General features: G+C 41.1%; 1 protein-coding gene across 1 annotated transcript in view; it reads right to left on the reverse strand.

The window, feature by feature from the left end:
* SLC3A1 (solute carrier family 3 member 1) overlaps positions 1-18,987 on the reverse strand; it is a 118,687-nt gene extending 99,700 nt beyond the window's left edge. Inside the window, exon 1 of the mRNA XM_086927793.1 lies at positions 18,431-18,987. Coding sequence (XP_086783919.1) covers positions 18,431-18,863 — 433 coding nt within the window. The 5' untranslated portion in view covers positions 18,864-18,987. The remainder of the gene's footprint in view (positions 1-18,430) is intronic.
* Positions 18,988-21,185: the final 2,198 nt, after the last annotated feature.

The following is a 21,185-nucleotide window of genomic DNA, read 5'->3' on the forward strand; positions in this document are numbered from 1 at the left end:
CAATACAGAGTTTTTGTATTTTGGATTGAAGTTCGTAGTCATTTACCCCGTCGTGCTTCCTTTTCGCACTTCGGCCCTGTGACAGTGCAATAGCCTGGCTGCTGTCCTTCTTGGGTGGTAGGGAAGTTTCACAAGGTCTGTCAGCGAGAGTGTCGATGCTAAGGCCTTTTACGGGGGAAGGGGATATTACTGGAACAAACTTAGTCCCGCACAGAGCGTTTAGTTCCTCCCAGTAGGACATGTTTTGCAATCTATCGGGGGTATGTGACAGGGATTTCATTGTATCGAGGGGTTGGCGACGGTCATCAATATCTATTTCGCTGAATAATGGAGTATGTTCAAAAGATAGTGTCTATTTAGGGAGAACCCAAAAAGTCCATGGATAGTCTGTAAATGGTATGAAGTACTATACCTTCTTTTATTGTGAAGCCAAGAGAGGTGGTCCGTCCCGTCCACCTCGTGCCTCGGAGGGCCCGCCCTTTGCCCGGGCTTAGCCCGGACGCTCCCGCGCGCGACTCGCAATGCGAGAGGGTCTCCACAGTTTAACCCGCGCCTCCAGGCACTCCGCTGACGTCACCCGCCCGCCGGGGCACCTGGGGGATGTAGTCCCTTGCCCTCGCGGCGGTCAGGATACTGGCGCTATGGGCACAACAGCCGTTCCCCTCACGGCAATGCAATTTAGGAGCAGGTCCTCTCCAGTGCTTGCCCCTCCTCACTGGCAGCTTCCCACAGAGCGCTCGGCTCTCCACAGTTTAACCCGCGCCTCCGGGCGCTCCGCTGACGTCACCCGCCCGCCGGGGCACCTGGGGGATGTAGTCCCTTGCCCTCGCGGCGGTCAGGATACTGGCGCTATGGGCACAACAGCCGTTCTCCTCACGGCAATGCAATTTAGGAGCAGGTCCTCCCCAGTGCTTGCCCCTCCTCACTGGCAGCTTCCCACAGAGCGCTCGGCTCTCCACAGTTTAACCCGTGCCTCCAGGCGCTCCGCTGACGTCACCCGCTCGCCGGGGCACCTGGGGGATGTAGTCCCTTGCCCTCGCGGCGGTCAGGATACTGGCGCTATGGGCACAACAGCCGTTCCCCTCACGGCAATGCAATTTAGGAGCAGGTCCTCCCCAGTGCTTGCCCCTTCTCACTGGCAGCTTCCCCTCTTCATAGACCAATATGTAATTGAGTGAATCACTCTGCATCACCGTAAATTCACTCTCCTGGGTACATCTTATAAGATTCAGCGTAGGTAACAGCCACAAAACCTGGACCAACAGTTTTCTCTGCTTTCAGTCATTTGCCATAATTTTGCAGTTGATTCTTGCATAGAAATATATTCGATGTTACTATGTTGGTCGGCAGCGATAAGACTGGTGGCTGTAAACAGTAGGGGAAGTGTATATTAAACCAAAATTGCCATTAAAACAATAAATAAAAAACAAAAAGTTAAAAACCTCTTTGAATCATTGTCTACTGTAACGGAGACTTGTTGTCAGATTATCAACTGTGTCCAAACTAGTTTTTATTAATACAGACTAGTATGTAAATGTTTCTTAAGGTTTAGCCCCCCTGGCTGTTTGGTATCGAGCTGCAATATGTATTTAGTTTCCAACTTGCGAAGTTTGGATTCTCTGTTTCATCCCCGTCGGCTTGCGCTGACTGCATCTATCACATAGAATTTAAGACCTTTGCTATCACTTTGATGGTGTTCTCTGAAGTGCCTTGCCACTGGATATGTATTATCTTGGTTAATAATGGCGCACAGATGCTGTAGGATACGCTTGTGTACTGCGTACTTAGTGCTACCTACGTATCTGAGCGAACATGGACACTCTAAAATATAGATTGCGTACTCCGTCTTGCAAGTGAGTACCTTACTAATCCGATGTTCTTTGGAGCTAAAATCATCATTGTATGTTTTTTTGTTTCTCCTGTGGGTACATGATTTGCAGGTATTACATTTAAAAAAAACACTATTGGTTTGCAAATAAGTCGTTTTTTCAATTACTTCCGGGCTGGTGTTAAACAACCTATCCTTCATCGAGGGAGCCCGGCTAAATGTGATAGATGCTTTCTTAGGGAGTGTACCGCCAATAACAGGATCATTTAAAATAATTGGCCAATTACTGTTATTGATACGACGTAACTCTCTGTGTTGTTTGTTGTAACCTACAATGATTCTGAAGGGTATGACCTGATTGGTCACAGTGCATTCAGGAATGGTAGATGTATTGGACACAGCATTGGTATTATATTTCATAGGTAAGTCATTTCGGCTAACTAACACAGATTTTATTCTTGCCTTATCGATGACCTGACTAGAGTAGCCCCTTTCCAGGAATCTGATCTTATTGACTTCCTGGGCTAAATGTAAATCGTTGTCATTACTGCATACTCTTCTCAGGCGTAACATCTCGCCATAGGGTATGCTCATGATAAGGTGGGATGGGTGTGCACTATCTGCATGGAGGATGTCATTCCAGCAGTGTTTTTTCTAAAAAGTCTAGTCTCTAGTTTGTTATTGCAGACATAGACTTCAGTATCCAAAAAGGACACATTGGTTTGTATATATATGTATACACACACACACCTTTGAAACCCCCCTCCCCCTTGGGCCAAAAACTTTATTTTTTTTAAAAGCAACACGAATGCATGGAAGATCCTGTGTGTTTTCAAAAAAAGTCCCCGGATTGGGCCATGGCCTGGAGGTTAGCGCTTATTTATTTGACTGGGGAAGGGGCCACTCGGCTCCCTCACCCAAGCCTTCTTGAGGCACGGGCGATGTTACCCTCGGGCCAATAGCTTAATTATTGGGAAGGGCACTGTGCGGCCACCTCTCCATGAGCCTTCTTGTAGCCCCAGGGACTTCGATCCCAGGGACCCCATCCCTTCGGGGCCATTATTTCAATTTTGGGGCTGGGGGCATGTGGCTCCCTTCCTGATCTCAACACCAGCCCCAGGGAGCGAATTCCCTGGGGCCAGATGACCTCTGCACTGTCCCGGGAATCCCAACCCCAGGGACACTGCAATTACTTGCCTTTGAGAATGAAACCAAGCGACCATAATCTGTACTCTCCCAGGCAGGGAACACAACTTTGCTCTCACTTACGCAGGAGCAAAGAAAAATGCTGCTCTCGCCAGAGTGGAAGCAAAGTCAAAGAGTTGGCTCCTGTCAGCAACATAGTGGGTTCTGCCTCGGGAGCCGTCTGGGGATGTGGTGGCCTTGTGGTTCCCCTGCACCCCCAACGATTAACGCTTTTGTGGATACCTTGTGCGGGCACTGGGACACCCACTTTCAAACAAAATAGCCGCCTTTGGGTGCCTTGCTGGGGAGCCAGCTGGGTCGGCTGGAGCCTTGGGGCTCTCCCTGCAGTGCCCAACAATTAAAAACTTTTGTGGGTGCCACGGGTGGAAACCAGGGCATCCACTTTTAAACAAAATAGCCAGCTCCAGATGGCACCCACTATGGGTGCTGGCTGAGGAGCCAACAGGGGCTGCAGGCTCCTCGGAGCTCCCTTCTGTGCTCTCAACATTTGGATATGTTGTGGGTGCCAAAGGTGGGCACCCACTTAAAAAGAAATACCAAAAAAAGATTAATACACTTGCATCTATGCACAGTGTTGTTATTCCTGATGTCCTTTCAGATGTCATTAGGAATGTTATCAATGTAGTCATTGAACATGTCATGAGTATTGTAATTTGCAAAAGTAGAAACAGTACATGGCGAGGGCACAAGTTACGTTTCCATCAGGGCTTAAGTTATGGTTACTTGACAAAACTATAACTAGACAATGTCAGTAGTTCTGTTAGTTTAGAACATTATGTTTTCATCTAACTATACCGTCCCTTTAACCCTTTCCATGTGTCGGATGACCCCCGGCCGTCTAACGTCCCGGTGGGCGTGAGTGCCAGACGGCCGGGCCGTCTGAATCGCGCGCGCATGGAATTCGCCCACACTGCACGGGAATTCCATACACGTCCAAGGAGTTAAGTTTTGTTTAATCCAGTTAATTTCTATGTTTTTTTATGTAATGTAATGCTATTATTACAATTCCTGACTATAAGGTCACTTTAACATTTGTTTTTTTCAATAAAAAAATAATAATAATGTGTATATATATATATGTTTCATGAGCAAAGCCCTCAAGCTTTTAAGAGGTCACACGATGGACTGCCAGCCATCCGGTTTTCGTGCCTTTCAAAGCATGCAGTTCTGACCTTAATTGTTTGGTGTCTCTGTCCGACGCGTTTCAAGGCAAAACGCCCCTTCATCATGGACTGTGCACAGGGGGAAGAAAAACAATCTTCACTGCAACTTCATCTCCTGTCCTTTATTACAAAAACGGGCGCTTCAGTGGGCATGGCTTATTCAAGGTATACAGCATTACGCTGGTATTTGTAGTCCATAATGCAGTAAAGGTACTTTAACTCCCTAAGTGGGCTCCCACCCCTGTTTTATAGGCAATATTTATTTCCTTTGAGTAAGGCAAAAGTAAATTCTGCATGCTGTTTGTTCCCATCGGCAGTTCGTGCTTGGCAGGTAGAAAATAAGTTTTTCTGCTGCGGCCCCTTCTCCTTCGAATTAACATCCAATTGGAAAGGGAAGGTTTTAAAAGTAGGAAACACAGGCAAAGGTAGTTCATAAGAAGAGGTTTAATTGAAGGAAAATAAACCCTTAGATGTTCACAGCACGTAGCAACCTTCAAAAGTGACCACAGAGCATTCTAGCATAGATCATGGACATGTTGACATTCCAATAGCTTAAAGGAACATAACATATAAGAATGTAACACATCTCCCCTTCCAAAAATAAAAAAAAACAATTAAGAATATAACATATAATCATTGAGCTTGCTGGGTTTTACAATAATTCTTCCAGATAACCTTCTTGAACTCGGAACATCCACCTTAACCAAATTGGAAGACATTTGTTGGACATTACACGGGGAAACTGCAGGAATAGTGGAAGGATTAGGTGGCATAGTAGCATTAGATTTTGGTACGGAAACAGAAGTATTGTTGTTCTTGTTCAACCACAAATTCCGTTCTAGTTCATTGCACAAAACAATGTTACAAAAATTCCATTTCCGACCGTCATCCAAAAGCACACAATTACCCATCACTTCCAACACCTTCTTCGGATGAGACCACTTGGAAGAACCATCTTTTGACAAACCAAAACGAGAAGTCCTGACCATATCACCAACATGGAAAGATTTTCCTGATTTCTTGAGTTTACTGTTGTGTCTCATCACATACTTCTGTTGATAAACATACATTCTATCATTTAAACTTTCTTTTTGAACCTGACCAGAAACAGTTTTGAGCATCCATGCGGGAGTTACTTTATTGTTAGCAGAACGTCCCTTGAGAAGGTGAAAAGGTGATACCAAGGTTGCAGAATGTGGAGTATTACGATAACTCCAAATCATGTCTTTGACTGCAACCTTACAATCAGCACCATCAATCGTAGCCAACTGTATGCATTCTTTTAATACGCGGTTGAACCTCTCAACCATACCGTTTTCTCTAGGACAGTAAACAGCAGTAGTAATGTGTTTCACACCACATAAGCGTAAATAGTTTTGAAACTCACTAGCAATAAATTGTGGGCCATTGTCAGTAGTGATGGTTTCAGGAAAACCCTCTCCATGGAACAACTCATCACAAAAATTGACTATGTTAGACGCCTTAATCTCCCTCACAAATGCTACTTCAGGCCATTTGCTGTAATAATCCATTAAAACAATGGCAAATTTTCCAGCAATATTACCAATGCTGAACGGACCACAAATGTCCATAGCTAATCTTTGCCATGTTCTGTCTGGAAACAAGACAGGACTGATGTTGGATTCTTGGGAAATGTGAGATTTATCACTGCATGTGCATGCCGTACAATTCCTAACACGCCTTTCCACATCCTTATCCATACCTGGCCACCAGAAATCACACCTACATCTTCTTTTCATGCCGGACATACCTGAGTGTCCCACGTGGACAAGGTCTAATAACCTGTCACGTAAACTAGATGGTACAACAAGTTTGTCTGCTCTCCTAACAATACCCGCATCCATATCATAAGAGAGTTCTGGCCACACAGTTTTATATTCAGACAATTCACAATTACTCCATGAGAAAGTATTGCATGGTGAAGATAATCGCACTATAACTTCCTTTAAAACAAGATCATCTTGAACAGCTTTTTTCCATTCCGTTTCATCAATGGCACCATTGCAAATTTCTTCTACGGAAGCTATAGACCAATCCTCATCTTGACCCAAGACAGAGTCTTCACCACAAATAGGAAGACGAGATAAACAATCAGCATTAACATTTTTAATGCCTGGTACATATTTCATTGAGAAATCATACTCTTGTAATTTGTAAAGCCATTTCGCAATTCTAGGAGTCGCCCTACCAGCACCTTTAGTTGAGAATATATCCACAAGGGGTTTGTGGTCAGTCCTCAGTTCAAAATTAGTGCCCCAAACATAATTCCTAAAATAATTTACTCCCCAAAAACAAGCCAAAGCTTCTTTCTCAATGACTGAATATGAAGGTTCAGCACCCTTCAAAGTACGGGACTCAAAAGCTACAACCCATTCCAATTTATCTTTACCTTGCATTAACACAGCTCCTAATCCATATGCACTTGAGTCAACAACGATGATTGACTTTTTGTTGGGATCAAAAGGTTTAAGTGCGACGGCATCTATTATGTTTCTTTTTACATCCTCAAAAACAGACTGACATTCCGCACTCCACACGAACTTGGCACCTTTCTTCATTAAGAGTCTTAAACAGAAAACTTTGGAAGCAAAATTTGGCACAAATTTAGAATAGTACTCCGCAAGTCCTAAAAAGGAACGGAGTTGGTCTTTATCAGATGGAGATGGAGCATTCTTTACGGCATCCAATAAATTCTTTTTAGGTCTAACCCCCTCCACTGACAACGTGTGCCCCAAGTATTCAATTTCATTGGTAGCAAACTTGCACTTTTCAGCAGCAACAGTCAAACCGGCACATTGAAGTTTGTGTAACACAATATTTAGAGTTTCGTCATGGACAGTTTTACTGTCCGCCCACACAAGTACATCATCTTGAAAAACTAACATGTTGGGTATGCCTTCAAGAACTTTACTCATAACCCTTTGGAAAACAGCTGATGCAGAGGATAATCCAAAAGGCATCCTTAAAAATTGAAAGGCCCCCTCAGGAGTGACAAAGGATGTTAAATGGCGAGATTCTGGGTGTAATTTTATCTGATGGTAAGCGTTTGATAAGTCAATCGACGAAAAATACTTAGCATCCCTAACTGATGCCACCATCTCATTAATCTTGGGTAAGGGGTAGCAATCTACCCAAATGTTCTTGTTTAGGTCTCTTAAATCAACACACATGCGCAATTTGCCATTGGGTTTTCGCGCCAAAACTACTGGACTAAGCCAATCAGATGCTTCGATAGGTTCTATAATGTTTTGTTGACATAAACGATCAAGTTCAACTTTAAGTTGTGATCTCAACACGAAAGGAACATTGCGCACCTTATGGACAACCGGTATAGAGTCAGATTTAAGGATAATGCGATGCTCAAATTTTTTAAGACACCCCAACTTTGAACTGAACAAATCTGGAAATTTTTTATGCCATTCTAAACTTGCATCTTCTTGAGTTACCATAACTTCATCAGAATATTTTTTGTGCCAATTAGGAGATAATAAAACTTGATCAGGATGGTTGGGATCAAGAGTCATTCCCAAATTCCAAAGTTCTTTCCATCCTAATAAAGCTCTGCCTTTTTCTACAACATACACAATTCCAGAAGTGTCCCTGTCTTTGAAAATGATTTCGGATGTAAAACATCTAATCGCAGGTAATTTGATGCCCAAATAACCTACAGGAGTTTTTGGAGAACATGAAAGATCGGGTTTACCACAAGTTTCCCACATGTTTTTGTCGATGATAGTGTATAAGGAACAAGAATCTGCCCAAAGAAATAATTTATGACAATTAATCGTAACTTCACACTTGGGAGGTTGAATTTCATCAGAAATATGATTAACCTCATTCCAAATTGCCATGACTTCAATGTCACTGTCACTATCAGAACAAATAGGTTGAGCAACAAAATTGACAGAATTTTTCCATGCATTAGGATTGTCAGATCTACACATTTTGGCAAAATGGCCAGTCTTGTTACACTTAAAACACGTTACATTTGATGCAGGACACCAAGAATTTTCAGAAGTATGTCTTGCATTACCACATCTGAAGCAAAACTGTTTGTTAAAATTTTGTGTCTTGTTAGAAGATGGTTTGTTATACAACGTGGTGTTTTTATTACCACCGGAAAATGTTCGAGGTTTAGTTCTAACATCACGTTTAGTGTTATATCTATTATCAAAAGATTTTGGTTTGTTATTAACTATGGTGCATACCCCACTGGATTCTTTGCTATCAGAAAACTTAGAGTCTTTGCTATGTGCACCCAATTCCTTAACATAATGGGAATTATTTTCAACTCTTCTGGCAATTGAAATGGTTTTATGAAGAGATGGATCTTTTAAATAGAATAATTTCTCTTGAATTTTTGTATTACTGGTTCTATTAATGAATTGGTCTCTTATAATCTCTTCATGTAAATCTTTAAACTTGCAAGTAACTGCTAATCTTCTCAAAATATTAACATACTGTTCTACAGATTCACCTGGTAATTGTGCTCTTGAGAAGAATTTATGTCTTTCTACAACAATGCTTGTTTTTTTTGCCAAAATTTTCCTCTAAAGCATTTAAGGAATCAAGATATTCATCAGAAGAAAATGTCTCAATCTTTGAACAATCAAATACAATTTCTTCATCACTGTGATCATCCTCTCCAACTACACATGCCTTAGGAACACTATTGGATTGTATAGGTAATGTTTTTAACACTTTTCTACCTTCTACACCAAGACTATGTTTGAGAAGCGCTAATTTGCGTGAAGCTACAAATACTTCTCCACCAATAGCTTCCAAATATGTCTCAAAAGACTCACGCCAATCCTCCCAATTCATAGGAGGAACACCTGGATCCTGTAAGAAGTTTGGTGGAGCCAAAATTGTATTGGTTTCCATGTTAACAAATCAAATAATAATAAATAACAATATAACAGTTGAAGAGAGAAAAAAAAAAAAATTAACAAAATAAAAGTAGTCACCGTTGTCTAGAATGTAGTTGGTTTTCTTCTTTCATTTTTTTTTTTATAATCGAAGATGAATTAAGAGTTAAATCGAGTTCAAAAGCTTAAAAACGGCTTGAAAACGAAGAAATAGTTAATTTACATTGAATGCGGCGTGGTTGCTAAGGAAGCATGTCCCAGAATGCACAGCATGACCCACAATGCATTGCAAAACGTCGTGCGTAGTTGGTGAAGCTCAAGATGTCGCCGCTGGAACGCCGGCCTCAGCGCGCTCAGCAACGCGAGGAAAAACAACTCGAATGATGCATCAATCCAACGCCGACTGCAGCGCACTCACGAGCACCAACGGTATCCAAAATTTAAAAAAAATGCAAGTAGGCGTCGTCTGAAACGCTTTGTTAAGTGCTTTTTCTGCCGCTTTATCACAACGTTTACTCAACGCTAACGCTTACTCAACGCTTGTCTTTAAAAGAGTGTCACGTTTGTCTTTAATAGCGTGTCTTTTTTTTTAGTAGAGTAGAGTCGATGCGCTCTGCAATGTTTATACAACCACAAGTACAACGAAAACGAGTTTACTCACATGAAATATGAATTCATGAATCCGAATGAGACGTAGTTGAAGCAGTCCTTGTTAACGTGAAAAAATGAATCTGTTCTTTAGTCAGTTGCAGTTGAAGGTTTCGTTTACTTTTTTTTTTTAAAGACGAAAATAAAAATCTTGTAAGAACATCGCAGGGTCACAGGATGATGGGTTGTTTCCTCCCTCGTCGCCACTTTTAAAAGTAGGAAACACAGGCAAAGGTATTTCATAAGAAGAGGTTTAATTGAAGGAAAATAAACCCTTAGATGTTCACAGCACGTAGCAACCTTCAAAAGTGACCACAGAGCATTCTAGCATAGATCATGGACATGTTGACATTCCAATAGCTTAAAGGAACATAACATATAAGAATGTAACAGAAGGTGGTGCTCCTCTTGTCACGGCAAAGGGCGACCGTGTTAATAGTTTCATGAGCAAAACTTCTTTTCTACCTGCCAAGCACGAACTGCTGAAAAAACAAACAAACAAACAAAAAAAAAATATATATATATATATATATATATATATATATATATATATATATATATATATATATATATATATATATATATATATATATATATATAAATATTTTACCCAGTGGCCGTCACCACTGGGTAATTATAGTTAGGGTAGTGTTTCGCCATGCACAGTTTTCTCATCAGTAATTTCATTGCAAATGGTGCAATGATATTACCAATGATATCATGGAAGATGCCATGAGTGATGTAATATGTCAGATAATTAGCAGTACATGGTAAGGGTGCGAGTTATACTTACCTTAGGGCACGAGTTATAGTTACTTGAAATAATTATAACTGGTGAATTTCCGTGGTTTTGTATGTTTAAAACACCATTTTTTAACTGACATCATCATCTAACTATAACATCACTTTAACCTTTAATTTTTTCAGTGAATTTCCAGGGGTTTATTAACTTAAAGTAATATATTATTACCATACGTAAAGCCAATCCCTGCCACGCATGCATCTCTGGCCTTACCCTTCTAGTGAATCGTGGAACTGGAGGACGGAGTCCCCAGTGCCTCTTCAGGCTTGGGGCATGTGGCTGCGCACCCCCTCCCCTTAATTTTTTATATTGCCCCAGGGATGGATTCCCTTGTGCCTTTTTAGACTCAGGGAGGGGGGACTGTGTGCCTCCTCCCCTTTAATATGATGTTGGCCTTGGGGGATGGGGTTCAGGGCCACATGCTGCGCTCCCCCTAAAGAAAAAAATGTGTTATGCTTCCCCACCCCAGCACACTCAGGGAGGTATTTTTTCAAACATGCAGGAACCTACAATTTTGAATTTTACCTCAAATTTGAAGATTCTTCACAAAATTGTGGAAAAAATTAGTTTTAAACATATTTGTTAACCCCACCACTAGGCCTAGGGGGTCATGGTTTCCTTACCCTGCACCCTTATGTCTTTTTTTTTGCATTTTTCCAGGACTCAAGGCTGAGTCCTGAGTCCCAAGATGGCTGCCATCACATCTTTGTGGTTGTGGCGGCAGGCAATAAGATCTCTCAGTCAGCTCTTCGGATCCTCCGCAGCATGATAAATACAAAGTTTTTGAGCATTAATTGCTCAAAAACTACTGAATGGATTTAGACAAAAAAAAGCTCTTTCTGGACCAATACCCAGCTCTCTGCCATATTTGGAGTAAATCCGTTCAGCTGTTTGGGCTGTAGCTGTGCCTGAAGTTCCTTTGGAAAAATGAACAGGGAAAAAACGTTTTGTGATCCCCCTTTTTCTAGTCCCCTTTTGATAGATCTTTCCAGAAAGGAGCTGAGGTGAAAAGATTTGTTTGGAAAGTTTCGTAAAGGTTTGTTGAATGGCACTAAAGATATGAGCAAGCCAAAAAAAATCCACCTCCCATGGAGACCCTGGGCTTTTCTGAACACTGAAGAGCTAGGGGAATCCAGAGTGGGTGGCTTGCATTAATCCCAGCATGTTTTCTTATTCAGAATACAGTGCAGGCATCAATACTATGCCTACAAACAGCTTATTACTTTTATCCTTCCATGGGGTATTTCAGGGCCTTTTTGTCAGAGGTTAATAGCCCACCCACATAAGAGGTGTACTGTTTTTTATCAAGAGAAGAGTGTAGCTCTGAGTGGTAGGATTTTGGAAGATCTTTACAGATTACAAAACTGAACTTTTCAGAAATGTAAGGAAAATGCCTTATTGTAGTTGAAGTTTGATGTTTATAGGGCATACTGTGTAAGAATAATTGGAAGGATCCATGTAAGCCCGACCGCCCAGGACTCACCCATGTGACTAGTTTTAAGAAATGTCTGGCGTTTAGTAGTTTTCCCTGAATACAGGTGACCGCTGGCCTAAATATCACAGCTACATTCCTCCAGAGAAATACTTAAATTCGAAGGAAAATTCTTGCTGTCTCCAAGTTGCAGTTTGGAACCTTGGGTGATATGCCTACATACCAAATATGGGTAAAATTTTTGTCAGATGAAGTATGGGAATGCAGATTAGTGCAATATTTGTTACTTATCCATTGTTGACTTCAAGAAAGAGCACATTTTGTAAAATGTTCTCTACATCACATGACATTAAGGGTAACACCCAAATTCACAGCTGTACAAAGCCACTATTGCTACACTCAGGTTTGTGGGCACATTTAGAAAAAGCATAGCTTTTCCTTCATGCCCATTTTTCATTAATTCGATTTTACTATATAAATTGATAAATAGTCGCTGCACATTGCAATGATATTATAATCTTCAGCTTTGTTGATGACTCTGGGAATCCCATGTTTATTTACAACAATAAACATTACATATCTATGTGACCAAAAGAGGCTGGAAGACATAACAGAATATTACTTTTGTAGATCGGTTATGGTGGCTAATAATGGCAGATGAAAACACTGTCCCCTATTTCTATTCTTTCTAGCTACTTTAATTCGTTTTTTATTTCAACAATTAGTTTCTTTCAAGAAAAATAAAAGCAATTTGCATATATATCCTCTTGCTGAATTCAAAATGTTGACTACTTTGCAGATGTGTCTAGCATTCTAGGCTTAACAATGAGTTTCATGTCTCTTTCCCCCCACAAACTGCACATTGGTAGCACACTCAGAAAATTGGAAATATTAACTACCACTCAGAAAATTGCAAACACTGTGGTGAAGAATTTTTTCTAACAATTCCTGAAGCCTGGGAAAAGGGTGCGCTTAGCACAGCAATCCTTTTGCTTATGTCATTTTCAGAAACAACATACACTTTATTATACAGCACTATTTTCCAATTACCAAACAATCAAAATGTTGCTACATTTTGACTAATTTCTTGATTCCTTCCAGGAAATACCATAAACCCTGTTGGTTTTTTTTAGAATCCCCAATAGGTGGGGAAAACATGACAGAAATTTGGTGGGGATATTGTTTGTAGAAAAAGTTATGAAGGCTTAAGCGTGTACTACACAAAATATCATAAAAAGGGCACAGGACTGAGAGGTAATCATTGACTTGCAAACATTTCCCAGTGTATTCCAGGGTATTTTTGGTAAATCCTCTAAAATGTACAAACCAATGCCAATTACGGGTTTGAAACTATGAGGCTTAGATTTAAGCACTCATTCCGAATCTTTGTAAATCGTGCCCTATGCCGCTTTAGGCGGGCCTTAATGTACAGAGTTTGTTTATTTAAGCTTACTTGCAATAAAAGCATTATGAAGAACATGTGAAATAGCTCAGTGAGGTTCTCACTGCTGTTATATCTTTGTGAATGAAAGTGATGGAAAGTGTAAATCCCAGCTCCACTCAGCCTTTCAACCTCCTGAAATTAATATGATGAATATATATATATATATATATATATATATATATATATATATATATATATATATATATATATATATATATATATATATATATATATATATATTACCTACTGGCAGTCGCCAGTAGGTAGTTATAGTTAGGATTTTTTTCAATGTTAAATCTCAAAATTCTATTTGGAATAACTTTGGCGCTGGTTGACGAAATTGCACGAAAATGTCCTCAAAATGGCCTCTTCGAGCTCCGGTCCTTCCCTGAAAGTTTGGGGGGGATGCGTCAAGCAGGGGCTGAGATAAAAGGGGGGTCCCAAAACGCGTTTTCCCCATGTTAATTTCCATAGGGCGGTCGACCTCACTTTTAGCCCGAACGGCTGAATGGATTTCCACCAATCTTGGCAAAATTGTAGGGACTGGTAGCCCGATGTGCCTTTGCTATGTCTCAAGATATGTGCTCCAGTGGATTTTGAGTAATTTAGGTTCAAAAAAATATATATATCTATGGCAGCGCCCCCGGAACGCGCTCCGGGGAGCGCTCCGGGCGCGCTACGCGACTTGCGCACAGAAAGCTGATTGGCTTTCGGGTGTCTGTAAACATTCCTAACGGTCCGGAGCGGCTGCCATCTTGTGTCTCGGTATGATCGAGACACAAGAGGTGGCCAAAACAAAGGGGGAAAAGACCATTAGGGGGCAGAGTAGACCCCCCTGACCCCCCTAGGTTTCATGTGGGGGCTATAAAAGGGCCCCGCGGGGCAAAAAAAAAAAAAAATTTCGATTTGCGCGGGGGAGCGCCCGGTACGCGCACCGGGGAGCGCACCGGGGAGAAAAGAGAATGGCAGAGTTTAAAATTTTAAGTCATTTTATATAAATGGGAGGTAGTTCTGAAAAGAACTGTTTTTTTTATTCTTTTTGTTGCTTTATATTTTTTTGGGGGGGTTTTAACTTTTTTTTTCTTTTTTTGGTTTTTCTGAACATTTTTTGTTTTTTTGTATTTTTTAAGGGGAGAAACAAAAAACAGGCATTTCAAAAGGGCTCAACAGGAGAAAAAAAAAAGTGCAACAAATTAATATTTCCTTTGGCACTTGTGGTTTTCCCAAGCACGATTTATAAGTGTGATGCATTGCTCACCATAGCAAATTGTTTGACCACAAAATTTACAAACCATTTCAAAATTTGAAAAGTTGGTTTGTATGATGGAGCATGTCTCCCTAACTTCCGGTCCTGATGGGGTGAAAACAGTAGTTTGGGAGGTGCTGGCAGAAGATTGGACAGGGTTTTTGGCCAGTTCCCTGACCTCTGCCCTAGAATAGTTATTGGGATGCTTTCTAAGCATATGCCTAATCATTGTGTGGTTGCCGAAGGAGTATTTCTTGTTGGTAGTCCCCCTTGACAGCTCCTGATGACAGATAAAGCAGGTTGCTTTAGGTGCATTTACTTTTTTTTGTCACTCGGGATAGAAAAAAATTGCCATATGATGTGCTCTTTTGGCTTGTAGGTTATGTTGTCCTCTCGGACGAATCTACTCTCCTCCTCGTCCTCATCCTCCTCTGTTCTTGATCTCCACCACTGTGAAGTTGTGGAGGTCCTTGTGGTGGTGGTGGTGGTGGGGGTGGTGGTCCAGAAGATCCAGCAGCTGCAGCTAATGTAGCCATTTTCGACAGATATAAGTACAGGTCTTCCTCTCTCAAAGCAAAAAGGTAGAATAAGGAAAAAAGGTGTGGGCTTTCATCATTTGGAAAAAAAAAATATCCTGAACCAATGAAAAGTGTTAATTTTAGGTCACATGACCAGGGGTTTCATTATTATGAAACCAAAACTGTTATGAACCAATGAAAAGTGTTATTTTCAGGTCAAATGACCCGACGCGCTTACGCTACGCGCCCCGGGGCGCTTCCCGGGGCGCGCCCCGGGTCGCGTCACGTAAGCGCGTCAGAAGATTACGTTGCGCGATCGTATTCGCTCGAGTGCTTCCGGGTGCGCTTACGCCGTGCGTATCACGTGGACGCGGCTACGCGATACGTCACGATCATGTTTTCGTTCACGAAAATGGCACTTATGGGACACTCCCCGGGGCACGCTCCGGGGCGCTTCATAATAGTACGCTTTCCGTTGCGCTCCCCAGGGCGTGCACCGGGAGCGCTCTGATGCAAAAAAAATAAAATAAAAAAATATATATAAAAAAAAAACATTGCAAAATTGAAGGGACTTGTAGCCCGATGTGCCTTTGCTATGTCTCAAGATATATGCTCAAGTGGTTTTTAAGAAAATTAACTTTAAAAAAATATATATTGGGCCACATTGGCTATATATATGTTAGAGCCGAAATGTAGCCCAAATGTAGCCCAATGTAGCCCAATGTACTTATAAAGTGAGACTTATAGTTAGGAATTAGCATTTAAAAAATCTATTAAATTCACTGTAAAAATCATAGGTTTCACACCAGTTATAGTTAGGAATTAGCATTAAAAAAGCCTTTGAAATTCACTGAAAAAACCATAGGTTTCACACCAGTTATAGTTAGGAATTAGCATTTAAAAAACCTATTAAATTCACTGAAAAAACCATAGGTTTCACACCAGTTATAGTTACCTGGAAATTTTACTGACATAAAACCATTGAAATTCCCACGTTATAGTTAGTTGGACTCACTATAACTTGCGCGTGCAATGCACTGCTGATGACGTCACATATTACATCACTCATGACATGGTCAGTGACATCACTCATGACATCACTGATGATACCATCCTTGTGACAGAGTGACAGACCTCCTTTCACTGTAATGTAAACCTTGAAACACATATTCAAAAATACAAACTAAAATTTTCAAAACAATGCAGATACCCATACCAGTTACAACAACCAAATCTATAATTCCAGCATTTATATACACATCCACTCATTCACCAACAGTTCTATATAGTCACTCATACATATACTCACTCATCATATGTAGTGATACACCTATACATCCTGTTACACACCGACAGCCATCCAAAAGTTACTTACACATACTAACACATGCAAATATACTATTGAACATCCATTTATTTGCATATACAACTATACACACACTATCACCTTACTTCTAAGGAAACTTACACATACTTACTCTCTTAAACAATCACTTATAGAAACACATACATATTTAAACAGGAACTCTTACAATCTCTCACTCTCACATATACTCACTTATATACATCAATACTCACATATACTGGATTAAAACATATGTAGTTACTCATAAAGACACTAGTGAGGCAGGCTTTCACTCACTAACACACACATATACACACTCATCCACCCATACAGTCCTGCACATATGCTGTCTTCAAGACACATACAAACAGTGAGTCAGTCATTGATGCATCTATGTGCTAAGTAATACCCCCACCAAACCATACAGACACTCATACTGATACTAAAAAAAATCTAATAACCCATATACACACACATGTAGCTACTCACCAACCCATGCAGCCACTTATACACAAAGTGAAACACTGATACATATATTTAAGTATTTAAACATTACTCGCTAATATATGTATTCACTAAGATACACTTAATTAGCCAGTTAACCAATCAATTTTTTTTTAAAAAAACCTCCTTTTAGACACTTAAATATTTATTCTTCCATCGACCTTTACATATACATATATAAAACATATTTATTTTTCAGAAAGACACACATTCACTGGATGGTGTCATCAGTGATGTCATGAGTGATGTCACTGACCATGTCATGAGTGATGTAATATGTGACGTCATCAGCAGTGCATTGCACGCGCAAGTTATAGTGAGTCCAACTAACTATAACGTGGGAATTTCAATGGTTTTATGTCAGTAAAATTTCCAGGTAACTATAACTGGTGTGAAACCTATGGTTTTTTCAGTGAATTTAATAGGTTTTTTAAATGCTAATTCCTAACTATAACTGGTGTGAAACTTATGTTTTTTCAGTGAATATATATATATATATATATATATATATATATATATATATATATATATATATATATATATATATATATGCAAAGCAATTTGGATGAAATGCTACGAGCCTGATACTGCAATTTTTTGTGTGCACCTCAATCACATTGAGGTGAGGTGTGCAAAAGGCCATCTACATGTGTTAATCCCGGATCCTGAGTCATAACATTAGCATGTATGCTTATTTACCTCCATAGATGGGAGTAAGTACACAGGATTTTCCACAATACTAAGTTTAGAGGTGAGGGCGGGAACATGGGTGAAAGCAAGAAAACTCTACAAAGTTCTGTTTTGTAGATAACAAACGTTTCTAGTGCTTTTTTGATTTTTAATTACAGATGGTTAGAATTAAATCTGAAAATTGAGTTGTCAAGATTTCCCACCCACCTTCATTATTTTAGAGGTTGCCTTCTTGCAACTAGTCTCATTAGGTAACTATGGTATGGTTTTCTTTGCAGATAAAGTGGCCAATAATTTTCAGTTACTTCACATTAAAATTGGATTACACTAAAGCACTATTATGTCTAGAGAACGTGACCAAGGGCGATACAATTACATGTAAATGGAAGAGTTTCTTTAAATGAATTTATAGGTAACATTTACTTTCATACAAATTTGCTTTGTCATAAAACACTACGTGCAACTTATGGGATGCAAGAGATTCGTAGGTACAAAGACCTGCGATTTGTTTTTTTCTTTGCTCATTTTCTAACTTAAATAATAATTAATTTGCAGAGATTTTTGTCAAACAGCTGAAACACAGCCTTCAGCTATCCGAAATGTTTCTCTAAGGTTCTGTGCATGCAATAGCCACATTAAAAAATCTGCCTCAGAATGTTTGCAATAAAACTGTTGATTGTCTTCTACCAGAAACGCGCGCGTGCATTGCGTCTACCTTTCAGATCCCCGCTGCCGTCCATGTCGCTGTCCTTGAAGGATCTTGGGTAGACCTGGTAGATGGGGCTCGCTTGCCACCAGACGAGACATTTGGGAGACAAGGCTATGATGGCAATGGTCGCCCCGATAATCACCAGGGTGCCACCGATGATGAGCCAGAAGATGACCTCCCTCGTCACCCTGTAGCGCGCCTGGGAGGAGAACTGAAGCAGGACCTCCTTTGGCATCCCGGCGTAGGGCTTCAAGATGGCAGAGCCCGGTGGCTGCGGTGCGGCCTCCTGGATGGCAAGTGTGCAGGTTTCAGGGAGCTCGGCCGGGCAGCTGCCTTCTCCCTCCTTCTCCTCTAAACCTTCATCTGCAATAAACCCATTATTAGCAAGACCGACCTTCTCCTTCATCCCAAGAGATTCCATCTTTGTGTCTTCCGACATTTTAGAGTTGGAGTGTTGCTTCTCTGAGCCCTTTTCCAGAGCGGCTTCTGAAAGAGCTGTTTATCTGTCCAGCTCCCTGACGTGCGTAGCTCGTCTGAAACCAAAGGCCGAAGTACAGCCAGGTAAGCAAGAAGCAAAGTTCAGAGAAATAATGAAGGAGGGTAACCCCCGCCCCTCCAGGTAGCAACCATATAATAAGTGCCTAGTGATAATCCAATTAGAGGAACCGAGAGCTTCTTGGTGAACAGAGTTGACAAGTTTCATCTAGGCTGGGTTACTCATTCACCACTGAACAATAAGCTCCTTTAAGCACTGATAGCTGTAAGTCTCTGTAAGCGAGCCACCTTTGCCAACCTTCCTTTCACTGAAGGCATTTCCATGTATGCTCCGTCGAAACATATTGGGAAAAAGTGATTATTTCCCCGCTGACTGTAAGAAAGCTTCATCTTACCTCTTGCATCTATCATATGTTATCCTATAATGAAGAAGTCATATCAGTTTTAACCAAGAAGTAGCCAAGATATTTTCTTTTTTTCAAATGTCTGTAAAAAAGGGGCAAATTCGTGAACTTTGGAAAGTTTTTGCTTCGGGACATCCACTTACAAATTGCGACTTTATGACAATTTATGTTGTGTGAGCATCCTGTGTTCCACATACACTTTTGCAAAAAAAAGTTAGAATCTCACTTCTAGTATCCCAGAATTACTGGTTTAGGTGGAAATTGGATTTACCATACTAAGCGGCATTCTGAGATATGCAGTATTACCGCACCCCTAGTTTTCCGAATATACATTTCACCAGGAAAACGTTAATTGAATATGTCTGCAGAAAGTGGTAAAAAATGAGGGCCTTGGTTCTCTCCTTCACACTACTATTAATTGTGCAAAGAAAAGCTCTGCAAAATGTAAACTTGCAGTGAAATATTCTGCATACATTTTCGAGTACGAAATATAAATACTAGCAGAGGTAATCGCATTTTGTGGACTGTTTCAGTGGGTGCTACTAGTTTGAAATGTTTTCAGCAGAACAAGATTTAAAGAGCTAAAGTGAAGAAAGGCTAATTAGTACACAACTTTTTTGAAGATCAAAGAACAGGAAACTTCTCAGAAATTTGGAGTAGAGCAAAACAATTATTTGCACATCTCTTTCAAAGAACACCGAGGCTCAGACATATACACATTTCTGTACTGGGTTTGCATCACAAAAGTGGCTCAAACCTGTGCAAAATGTTATTTTTGGATAAACTTTCCAGCATAAAACGTGCTTTGCACTAGAAAACGACCTCATAGTAATGCAAGGCAGCAAAAAAAAATAATCTGTGCAGCTGCTATTGCACTTTCACATTCACATTGGATGTGGAGTGCTGCTATGTTATAGGTATTTTACGGGGCACTTGTCACCTGTTAGGTTATTCAGGCAGTGGTGGCCGCATCGGAACGGGGGTGGTGGGGCAGGGGAGGGTTGGTCTGGGGTTCCATTAAAAAAAAAAGTAACTTACCTTTTCCTTTGCCGCTGCGCTACCCCACGCATCTCCTCCGTCCTCTTCCTCTCAAGCTGCAAGAAGCACCGGAGGCACCCAGGTTTCCGGGCTCTCCTTCACAACGCTGCAGGAGCAGTGCTGTGATTGGTCTGAGCATCCTCTTTGGACGCGCAGGCTGTGCCTGGGGAGGCTGGGCATGTTATCCACGGGGGCAACACAGCCCAATGGAGAACATGCCAAGGAATAAGGGCCAGACACACTGTCATGTGCACTTAGAGGAGTGTAAACTACTCCTCCCTCTGTTTGGCGTCAAGGAGCCTAGCTCAGCCCCACCTGGCTCCGAGCTCCACAAAGAAAAAGAAAATTGGAGCGGAGGATGTGGCTTAACGACTAGGGCAGTCAACCTAAAATCTGGGGAACCGGTTTTGTCTCGGCAAGGACGTGCAACATGCTGTCAAGTCAAGTCAAGTCAAATAATTTATATAGCGCGCTACATACCCAGAGGGTCTCAAGGCACTTGAAGAAGGGAGGGGAATTATTTGTCGAATATCCAAGTTTTAAGTTGCTTTCTGAATGCTAGGTGGTTCTGAGTGAGGCGAAGGTGAGTGGGAAGTGTGTTCCAGGTTTTAGCTGCCAGGTAGGAGAAGGATCTTCCTCCCATGGTGGTTTTGTTGATGCGAGGTACAGTAGCAATGGCTTGGTTGGAGGATCGTAGCTGACGGGAGGGGGTGTAGAAGGAAAGTCGTGTGTTGAGGCATTCGGGTCCGAGTTTGTACAGTGCTTTGTGTGCGTGGGTTAGGAGGCGGAATGTAATCCTCTTATTGACGGGGAGCCAATGGAGG

The sequence above is a fragment of the Lissotriton vulgaris genome, chromosome 6 (assembly GCF_964263255.1).
Source record: "Lissotriton vulgaris chromosome 6, aLisVul1.2, whole genome shotgun sequence".
NCBI classification, from domain to species: Eukaryota; Metazoa; Chordata; class Amphibia; order Caudata; family Salamandridae; genus Lissotriton; species Lissotriton vulgaris.